The 11,224-nt window shown below is 37.5% G+C and overlaps 1 protein-coding gene and 1 long non-coding RNA gene across 5 annotated transcripts in view; one reads left to right on the plus strand and one right to left on the minus strand.

The window, feature by feature from the left end:
• The window catches only part of MCTP1 (multiple C2 and transmembrane domain containing 1), a 498,591-nt gene extending 488,418 nt beyond the window's left edge, over positions 1 to 10,173 (plus strand). For all 4 annotated transcript variants that reach the window (XM_078153123.1, XM_078153125.1, XM_078153124.1 and 1 more), the window contains 2 exons: positions 124 to 221; positions 1,615 to 10,173. In XM_078153123.1, the coding sequence (XP_078009249.1) occupies positions 124 to 221; positions 1,615 to 1,686 (170 nt within the window). In that variant the 3' untranslated portion in view covers positions 1,687 to 10,173. The remainder of the gene's footprint in view (positions 1 to 123; positions 222 to 1,614) is intronic.
• LOC110223327 (uncharacterized) lies at positions 73 to 6,417 on the minus strand. Its single transcript, XR_013486102.1, has 2 exons — positions 6,335 to 6,417; positions 73 to 612 (listed from the first exon to the last, which is right to left on the minus strand). It is a non-coding gene; the product is annotated as an uncharacterized LOC110223327 (long non-coding RNA).
• Positions 10,174 to 11,224: the final 1,051 nt, after the last annotated feature.

Raw genomic sequence — 11,224 nt, forward strand, 5'->3', positions numbered from 1 at the left:
GGGGAAAAACCCCCCCAAACAAGTAACTGTCAAATGTTGGTCAGAAAGGTGCTTTCAATAATTAGAGGGGAGTAAAAAAAAAATACAGAGATTTTAATAATGTTTCAACCATCACTTTTCCAGGCATCAATAAATTTACAAAGAAGCTTCGGAGTCCATATGCGATTGATAACAATGAGCTACTTGACTTCCTTTCTCGAGTTCCTTCTGATGTACAAGTAGTGAGTAGGCTTTTGAAATGCTTTGATGTTATTCGTTGTTAAACTTAGATATGTTGTTCTGTACAGGGTTGTTATTGAAATTTTTTTTCAGGGTTCTACTCCCGTCTTTGGTTTTGTAATATGGTATGATTTTAGGTCTTGAGTTTTGGATACTCTGTCCCGTTCATTTTGAAATCCAGACCTTCAGTGCTTTCCATTTCATTCAGAAATGAGTCCTCACTTGGATTTGGCCCATGAGAAACTTCCAGCTTACCTGGTCACAAGAAAAATGTTTGGAGAATGGGTATTCACAAGAGGGGATGTGTCTAACCAACCCGCGAGGGGGATTGGGAATGTTCAGCTTCAGCTGGAATTAGTTGAGGGGTATGCTGCTGCCTGGGGCCACCACCACCTGTATGGAGGAAATAAGAATATTAGATTATGAAAACAAAATAAACTAGAAGAAATTTAATGGGGAAACATTCCTCTCACTCTTTGGACAAGAATCGAGAGACCTGAAGAATCAAGCTTATGAGAGGCGCTATTTTGAGGGGATGAGCAAGGGATTTTTGTTTTCTTTATAAGTAGGGAGGCTGAGTGGTATGAAGGAAGAAGTATTGGAGTAATCAGGAGACGGAGGTGGGAGTCCTAGCTTTCCTACTAACTAGCTGTGTGGCTATGGGCAAATCCTTTCACTTCTTTAGAGCTTCAGTCTTTTCATCAGTAAAAAGATTGAGTTGGACTAGATCATCATAAATGGACTTCCAGCCCTAAAACAATTGATGTGTGAAGTCTGAATGGCTGTTTTTTACAGCCTCATATCACAAGGAAAGAAAGGGTTCCTCCTGTTGATAAGAATGTTACCTTTTCCCTTATCTTCATGGGATCTACAACGCTGGTACATAGGCCAAGTTGAAGAAAGGACTTTATTTCTTTATCTAGACTGATCTGATTCACTGGGACCATTTGGTTTAGTTTCACAGAAACTAGAATGTAAGTTGAGCCTGAACTTAAAAATGTATTCAGAAACAAACAAAAACTCCCATGAAGTTGCAAAGAATTATCATCCAGGGCTTTTTTGAATATAGTTGCATATGGTGATTTGTTGGGGATTTTCCCCCCTTCCACTGTAGCACCTTGTGGTGAAGAGAAAAAGACCCTAGCCCATCACCAAAGTTTACATGAGTGCACTCATATATTTCCTGGCAGGATTTTCCTAATGCTGTTTTCCTTTTTGATTTCAGCTCTATCACTCCATTGTTTCTGCAGCCCAGCTGCAGATCCCATGCAGCTTGCATCAAGAGAACACCCCTCCTCCCTCCCCCAGGCACACTCTCTCATTCCTTTGCTTTTCAGTCTTTTGCCAGTAAGTGGCCACCTGACCAGTCTTTCTCTGAACTCTCTGTTTAAACAGGTGCAGTACCAAGAACTGAAACAAGATCCCAGTCATAGCCCATGTAAAAGGAAGAAAAACAATCTTGGCTAGCCAGCTTCACGCACTGAGGAGACCAGCAGCATCTGTTTGAGAAAGATAAAAGAAAAAAAAAGCCCCCAGCCTCAGCAACATTTCCTTCCTTTATGTTTTTATTTATTTTGTCTTTTTTTTTATCATGATGGAGAGAATCTGTAAATATTGTACAAAGGCATATGTCATTGAAATATACTTCCGTTGTACAGAACCAGTTTGATAAGGGTTTCAAGTTTGGCTTCAGTTATATGAAACCCTTGCAGCAGTGGATGAAACTATAACATGTTAAAAAAACCAATGCAAAAAAAAAAAACATGAGAAGATACTTCTGATGGTTAGTGAACAGGCTAGAATATCAGATTAACTACTCAGCTGTGTCTGATTAAATCTATAAAAATGTAAATCTCAATCTGATTCTTAGAGGTGAATGGTGGTTTGTTTGGTTTTCATTGACTATTTTTCATCCAAAACGTTATCCATTACAAGTTTTTCTCATTTCAACAGGGGAGAAAAATAACCAACCATCCCCATAACCTATGTTTATCACAGATGCTATAATTTGGACCCTGTTCACTTTGGGTACAAATTAACTTAGAGTTGTCAGGGCTGCTTCTAAATGAATGAATGAAGGTAAATTTTAGCCTTCAAGAAAATTGTTGGTTCTTGAGGTCCATGAGGAACAGAAGTTCCACTCCTTGTACGTCATTCCATTTGAGGACTTTAAAACCTAGATGGGTCTAAAATTAAATACTGCCAGGTTTCTAAGTGATTGCATATGACTTTTTGTATAGTGCACATTTATTATACTATAATGCTTTAATTTGTACCAAATTAGCAGATTAGCAAACCCAGTACAGTTACCAATAATAGCATTAGCAATCTGAATCCATTATGGCTTTTGGTATCAGGTTATGAACACCCTTTGTCTGGCTAAGGAATTTTAATACGTAATTGTTCTAGAGTCAGCCTTGAAGTCAGGAAGACCCCTTGGCTTCAAGATCTGCCTCTGTCACATATTGGTTGTGTTCACCCAGGCAAATGACTTAACTTCTCCAGAGAACTTGCTAAGACCGACAAGCTGTTGTTTTGTATCTAAAGAGTGACGGTCTATGCCTGGAGTAAGGCATCCTGATGGTGAAGAACCTCTCTTTAAAAAAATTTTCATAGAAAAAAGGTTTTGCTTTTTTATCACATCATATAAAGTACTTCATTGTGTATGGCTTTCCAGCTATCAATAGGAATTTTAATTTAGAGGAGGATGAAGTGTGGCAAGTGATATGCCAATATTTCATTTCTTTCATTTATGAAATGGTAATTTTGACTAATATGGATATGGTCCCCCTGCATGAAAATCAGTTTTGTAAATTAGACTGCTCATTTAGGGAGGAAAAATGGTTTACCTTTGAACAATGTTCACTAATCCCAGCAGAATGAACACTTTCAGTTGCCATTTGCAAGACTCCACACAGCAGTTTTTGTACTTAATTCTCTCTGTGTCAAGGAGAGAATACACCTCGAGAGAGAAATCATCTGGAGAGAAATTCTCACTTTTCTGACTTGATAGGGGATCAAGCTTTGGTTGGAATTGTTACAAAGAATGTTTTCTACCATTCTAATAATAGACTTGGGTAGAGATTATGTTAGAGTGAGTTAAAGAGAGACAAGTTGGAAAAATGTTGGAGTGGGAGAAATGTCTATATTTCTGTCTATAGGAATATTCTTTAAAAATGCACTTATCTCATGGAAGCGGATTTAAAAATTATTTTTATGTTACTGATATATCGATAAATACTGTTTCTTGTGGTAGAACTATTTTGATTCTTTCTGTTTATACAATATGCTTGAAAGATGCCAATCAGATTCCCTTTTTGCCAAAAGGCTTTGACCTCAATGTGCTCCTTTTAGCTCATCCAGTTTATCTCAAACAATTGGGAACGGGTACATCCCCATACTGTTACTGTTTGTTGTTAACTTTATTGATGGGGATCTATTGTTTGTTTGAAATAACTTTCAGTTAGATCTTTTGTAAAACGTTATGTTCCATTCTGGTGTTGTCTGCAGACCTCAGATGATCAGTAAGCCTGACATTCTGCAAAGCTCAGACGTGCCCAATGGAATATTAACCATTAATCTATGTGCAAATTCCTGTTCTTTCACTGTACCCAATTTCAGATGTTTACTTCAGTGGTAATGTTTACTATACATTTACTGCATTAAACACAAAAGAGAATGATTATTTCCAAGTATAATCAGTATAGTCACAGTCATACTCTCCCTGTCTCTCTTTTCCTGGAATGCATACCTTTTCTTAATTTAAGCGGGAATAGTAGATAGTGTTAAAATTGGAGTCAGGAAGACCTGGTATCAGTTCCTGCCTTAAACATCAACTAACTGTGTGACCCAGGGCAAGAAATCACTTATCTATAAAAATGGGGACAATAGTAGTACCTACTTTAGAGGGTTGTTATGAGGATGAAATGAGAGAACATGTATAAAGCACTTTGTAAGCCTAGAGGACTATATAAATGCTAGCCATTATTATTATTTGTTTGGTCATCCAAAAAGATTTTTCTGATGCCTAGAAGGATTTCTTTTTCTAAACCTTAGTCTTTAGGAGCGGAGTTTCCAATAGATCTCTCCATTCCAATGAGGCTCTGGAGTGGCAGGCAGATAGAGGAATAATTACCCTGAACTATCCCTTTGCATGATAATAACATTTATATAGCACTTTAGGATGTGAAAGGCTCCCAAACACTCTATAAGGTAGGTGGCGTAAGTATCGCTCCCATTTTGCAGATAAGGAAACCCAGACTTAGCCCTAAGACTGGCATCAAATCCCATAGCTGGGTCAAAAACCTGGGACTTCTGACTCCAAGGACTGTCTGCGAATGCTCCCTCTCTTAGCATACCAACAATCCAGGAGGGGATTGATATTATTGCTACAGACATGGCTCAGAAATAAAAGTTGGGGGGAACCTACTTATTGTCTAACAGCAGGGGACTGAACCATTTCTTTTTGAAAATCCCCTCTGGTGAGGCCCACATCTTGTGTTCTAGAGCTGTGTGATAGATTTCAGTCCGAAGAGCTCTTGGAAAGTCAGCTGTGACATAAATGCTCAAACATGCCTATTCTCAACAGATGAACATTGGACATGAACCTCTTGCCCTGATTTACAAAGAGGATTGCCAAAGCTATGGTACTAATTAACTGTGTCTCAAGATGTGATATGGGATAAATTCAGTAAAAATCCTTCAACTACGTTTGGACATATTCCACAAATTGGTATTATCACCCTTTGGGTAGGGGAGAAAAAAGCTGAGCAGGAAGACCTGGATTCTAATTCAACCTCTAACCCACTACTGACTTTGTGAGTTTCTGTGCTTCTTGGCAACACTTAAAAGACTAAACATCGCAAATCTTCATTGGTGGGGAAAATTTCCTCTGGGCCTTGTTGACACCAATGAAATCACAGGTCCAGACTAAAAAGAAAACAAAACAAAACAACAATTATCCCTCAAAGGAGCAGCATTTATATTTATACATGTTTAGTATGGCTCTAGGGATTTTAGATAGACTTGATGTATGAGGATTCTAAATTATCTCAATGTGTCAGCATAGGGAGTACACTCTAAAAAATCAAAACAGTTTTGAAAGTTCTCATGTTATATTAACACTGACAGCAAATGAATACAAATTTTTTGTTGTTTTCATCAGTAAGTGGGACATAATATTACCAGGAGAGATTATTTGGTAGTTCTAGTAGAACATTAGACTTATTTAGGGGGTTCCCTTCTAAGCTTTCACCTTGTGATTTCCACTGAGGGTTTTCCATTCATTTGGCACTTCCAAAATATTTCAAGCAAGTCCTTTATAGAATGTCCACTCAAGTGGCTAGAGCACCAGCCCTGGATTCAGGAGGGGCCTGAGTTCAAATATGGTCTCAAACATAACACTTACTAGCTGTGTGACTCTGGGCAAGTCACTTAACCACATTGCCTAGCCAAAAAAAAAAGTCCACTCAATATTTTAACAGCAGAGGACTTGGTGACGAGTTCTGTCACATCTGTGAACACAAACACTTAACCTCTTGATTTCTATATCTGAATTTACTTTCATCAGAGTTGATGACTCCCCCCCCCCCCATTAAAGATTCTCTGACTTATTCAACAAGCCTTTGTTCCCTTTGTGTATTTAATACTATACTGGCCTTTAGCATCAAAATACCAGCACTATGGCCAGCTAGGTGACACAGTGGATAGAGTGCCAGGCCTGGAGTCAGGACGACTCATCTTCCTGGGTAAAAATCCGGCTTCAGACACTAATCTGTGTGGCCCTGTGCAAGTCATTTAACCCTGTTTGTCTCAGTTTACCCATCTATCAAATGAGCTGGAAAGGGAAATGGTAAACAACTCCAGTATCTCTGCCCAAAAAAGCCCCAGATGGGGTCACAAAGGGTTGGACACAACTGAAATGACTGAACAAAAGCAGCACTGTAGAAATGTATGGAGATAGAAGTATCATGAATTATACTTCCCGTCAAAGTCCCAGTATATATTAGTCTTTTAATTTTTTTAAATCCCAGAGAACAGAATATATATTGCAAGACAATCATAACTACACATTATATGCAGAACACTCACTTGTTAGGTTGGTTTGAATACCCACCATTTCTAGCTTCTACAGAGCTTTTCCTGCATTTTTAGTTGTTTTGTATGAAATAAAGCCACATTCTTCTTGTTGGTAAAGCCCCAGCATTATGATAGCTCTTCACTATTTTCAATTCTAATTCTCCTTCCTGTGGTGGCTGATGCAGCTGAATTGCAAAAAACCCCAGTATTTCCCTGGGTTAAAAACAACAACACAGGTGTAGGGGGGGAAAGTACACTTTAAAAGCTTTTTGAAAGGAAACCTCAGTTCCTATAACCCCATTTACCTCCCCTGAAACCCTGAGCCTTAACTAAAAGCCTCCCTCAGCAAGCCAATGCAAATGATGCATTTGTTTTAGACATAACTATGTAAAATGTTTGCAAGAATTTAAAGAATAATATAAAATATTTTGAGATGTAGATCAGTGTCATGCTGCTCAAATTGAAACCATTATATACCTTAATTGGCAGAACTCATGGTTTGGTTTTTCCCACCTTCAAAAGAATGGGTATACTGGCTTTATTTGGGGGGTGGGTGCTAAGGATATTTAGGCTACTTATTTCTCTACGTCTTTTCATTTCCAAAGAGCTTGGATAAATGATGTGCCGCCACTATTTTTTCCCCCCAAAATGCTGAGGCAACCAAATTTCAGCTGTTCACTCAATTCAATTAACCATTCTTCTCTGTTGGGCAATCAATCAGCAAGCAATTAAGTGGTGGGCACTGGGGATACAAAGATAAGAAGAATCAGTCCTTGCCCACCTAGAGTTTATAGTCTAGCCAAGGGTGACAACTTGAACATCAACCTGGTAGAAAGGCTAGGAGAGGAGAGAGAGAGATAGAGACAGAAAAAAGAAAGCAAAAAACAAAACTGCTCTAAGTAGGGCATGAAGGAGAAGTTCCCTAGCTTGCAGCTCTTTTGGGTGTTCTACCCCATGGGTGCAAGAGGCCTGGCTGGTGAATAAGAGAAATCACATGACAGCCTAAACCTAGAAGCCTGAAAAGCACCAAGTTCTATTGGGAATGGCCAGAATATCTGAGGAGTTAAGGCAATGGCCCAGTTGTGAACTATGAATGGGAAAGCATAAAAAGATACACACAGCCCCACAAAGGACATAAATCACCATGCTGCATTTTCCTTAGCAGAGCTCAGTGGTGAGGGATTTAGTGCTTCAAGGATGAAGCAGATTTTTTTTCACCCTGGCCTTTTCTTTTGCTGGTGACACAGCTTCCAAAAATACATCCAGAGTGCCTTCCTATCAAAATGATTTTGTACTTATTTCATAGTGACTTATACAAGGCATCCCAAAAGTCTCAGTACTAAGACTATCAGCACCCTGTATATGTACATGTTTTCCCTCTTACTAGATTATAAGGTCGTTGAGGGCAAAGGTGGTTTCATTTTGGTCGAATTCCTGTTCTACTTCCCCACTCGCACCCTTCCCCCCACCCCCCCAGTGCCAGGCACATAGTAGGACTTTAATCAATATTTGTTAATTGATTGATCCAGCAATATGAGCTAGCAGCAATTATTTATTTTCTTGTGTATAACTGAGGACATTCCATACATAATGCAACAAATACATTTATCGACAGTCTGATCCACTCTTCTTTCTGGTAGCATAGACAGTCGGCTAGAGCCATGCAATGGTGGCTTACCAATCTGGCAAGTAGACAGATGTCCCTGTGCTTAGCACAGTGCCTATCACATTAGGGGAAAAAAAAGTTTCTGTTTATTTTTTAGCTACCTGTCAAGAGACCTAAATCCCACCAAAGCAAACGAATCTATTCAACACAGTCTTTTACTAAGTTAACAGGTAGGTAGCCTAGCTACTAAATGGTTACCCAATATAGCTGTGTTTCTAATTAATCTCTTTGACCTTGGACATTTTGGGTGATTAGATGTTTTAACTCAAGACTCCTGTCACTAGTTAAGGTTTTTTTTTAAAAATTCTGTCAGCAGATAATAAAAGATGAAAATGTTTACAAAGTAAAATGATTGTAGTTGGAATCATACTCTGTCTAAAAGGCGCCTCTGAAAAAGCCATTTTCCTGGTTCTCACAGATGGAGGTATAAGGTAGCAGCCTCTGACAAAGCTGTGAAAATCAGAGTTTTCTCCTAACCGTGGCCAGACTCCCTACAGAATTCCCTCACAAAAGTCTGGCTGCTTAATCTGGTATCAATACAGTGGAGTAGAAAAACCCACATTATAAAGTGGGGTTTTTCTACATCTGTGAAGAGAAATGAAAGAGAATTCTTAATTCAATAACAGTAGTGAGCTCCCTGCAAATGCATCTAAGGTAGAGTCTGGTAAATGTAGCCATCATTTAATGTTATCAGTTGTTCCCTTCTTTTTTTGTGTTGAATCTGAAAAGACCCATCAGGGAACAAGTAATTCTTCATGTCCCACGAACACTCCTAAAATCAGAAGGGGTTGATAGAGGAGATAGGTTATCATCAACCCACATGGTATCCATATGAAAGAATAACAGTTTAAGAACCAGGATGGGATGACCATGTCAGTAAACCAAGGGAGTAGACACATTCTCAGAGAAAGGGCAGAAAACATCTATAGGGAGAAGATATTGCTTAGCATATGGATGAGATGATGCTTTCAGAGCTCATTTAAAAACTACCACTCTTTGAGGAATAATAATAGCTTATGATAAGTTTGTGGTGCTAAACTGAAAATAACAACCATTAGAAGGCTAGTTACCATGGCAAGTAAGACTCTTTGAGAAAAGGAGATAATTTTAAAAACAGGAAACTATTAAGACACTAATTCAGTCAGTTATACTTCAATCACTTCTTGGCATTTGTTTTTAAATATGTATACATGGTCTTCCTCTACCCCTCCCAGTGAGACAAACCAATTCAATGACTTTTTTTCCATAAACTAAACTCCTCCCTTTATTTTTTAAAAATTAATTAATTTATTTTTAGTTTTCAACATTCACTTCCATAAGCTTTTCAGTTTTAAAATTTCTCCACCCCAAGATGATGTGCAACCTGATATAGGCTATACATATGCATTCCTATTAAACACATTTTCACATTACTTATGTTACAAAGAATTAAAACCAATAGGAGGAACCACAAGAAAGAAGAAATCAAACAAAAGGAAAATAAAAGCAAATAGTACGCTTTGATCTACATTTAAACTCCATAGTTCTCTGTCTGGATGTGGACAGCATTTTCCATCATGCCCTTCCTTACTCTTAACCTCCCTGTTCTAGCCCACCAAAATAAATGATCACTTCATGCAAATCAGTGCCTTTGCCTCTTCTTCGCCAATATGCCTATACCTGTAAAATTTTCTCAATCAATGCACGTGGAATCTCCCAGAAATCTCCACATTGATTCTTCCTAGCCTCCAATGATTCCCAACCACTGTTTTAAAAATGGCACATTTTCTTCTGTTAATCCTGCTAATTTTGAGATTGCAAAACTGTTCAGGCACAAAAGTTGTTTAATTTAGCAATTTAAAATTATAAGAGACAGTGTGATATAAGAGAAGAATGATGAACTGGGGGCCAAAAGGGTTTGAAACCCTTCTTAATTAATAATGTGTGTCTACCTAATAACTGTAGGGGCACAGGCAGGTCACCGTACTTATCTGAACCTCAGTTTCCTTATCTCTAAATGGGAAGAATACCTGCAATACCTACCTCACAGGGCTGTTGTGAGGATCAAACAAGATAATGTATACAAAGGTCTTTGCAAACCTTACAATGCTAAATGTCAGATATCATCATTAATAACTTTCTGTACAGTGTACTGGATCTCTTTGGTTGGAAAGAATATGGATGAAGAAAATGTATCTTTTTGTTTTAAATAAAACTTGTATTAAATGACATACCCAGTTATTGGTGGTGGTGGTGAAACTGTGGGGTGGGGTGCAATCTCCATTTCTAAATCAATCCCATTTAAGTCAAACCATTCTCATCCTTAAAAAAAATGCCTCAGTGTTAAAAGGTAAAACACCACTGGCCTAACCTTTTGAGTTCTTTTGAGATGTCACTTATGACAAGTTAAGTTCTTTTCATGATTTACCATTTTAAGATTAATAATCTTTTTCAGAAGGACTATCTACTTCATTGTAAGGCTTTTTCAGTTCATCCACCACAAAGATTAATGACAGTCTTATAAGAATGTATTCAAACCTGGATTCCAGATTCTCAGTTGGCAAATCCCACCTGCTGAAACTATAAAACATGTTCTTATTTTTTTTCTTGCTTTCCCTTGATGAGTCTTAAACAACATTTCCTAACAGTAGCTTGTGATTTTCTATTAATATGCTCATGCCAACAGAGGGGCTGGGGGAAAAAAAAGATGTTTCAAGCATAATTAAAAAATGAAAAAAAATTGGGAAAGGCTTCAGCCACCATTGGTAATAACCCTATTTGAGTGGGAACCATTTTAAAAATGGATTCAAGTTCTATATTATATTGTTGCAGATTAGTAATACTTCAATGGTATCTTTCTATAATACATTAGCTCATAGGCCACTTTGTTTAGATGCAATACTAGACGTCTTTCAATTCTTGATTTGGCAAATGATTTCTAATCTATAACCAAATAATTTATTTTGCTCTTCTAAAATGAGAAAACAAAAGATAATCAGTACAAATATACTATATATATATATATGTATATATATATGTATAGCACAAAGATAAAGGTATTTTCAGAATCAGTTACTTGCACCAAGAGTACAGCATGGATTTTCACACATTATGCATTTCAAAGAAAAAAATATATATCTAATAAAAAAAAGTCATTTTGCAATTTTAAAAATGTAAAATTTAGAAAATTAAGCTATAAGTGTTTCTTTTAAAAAACAAGTAAAAATAGTCCTATTTTTCCTCCAACAAATTACCTAAAATTATTCAAAGTGAAGGAATTGA

Source organism: Phascolarctos cinereus, unplaced genomic scaffold (genome assembly GCF_003287225.1).
Source record: "Phascolarctos cinereus isolate Bilbo 61053 unplaced genomic scaffold, phaCin_HiC Scaffold_4;HRSCAF=312, whole genome shotgun sequence".
NCBI classification, from domain to species: Eukaryota; Metazoa; Chordata; class Mammalia; order Diprotodontia; family Phascolarctidae; genus Phascolarctos; species Phascolarctos cinereus.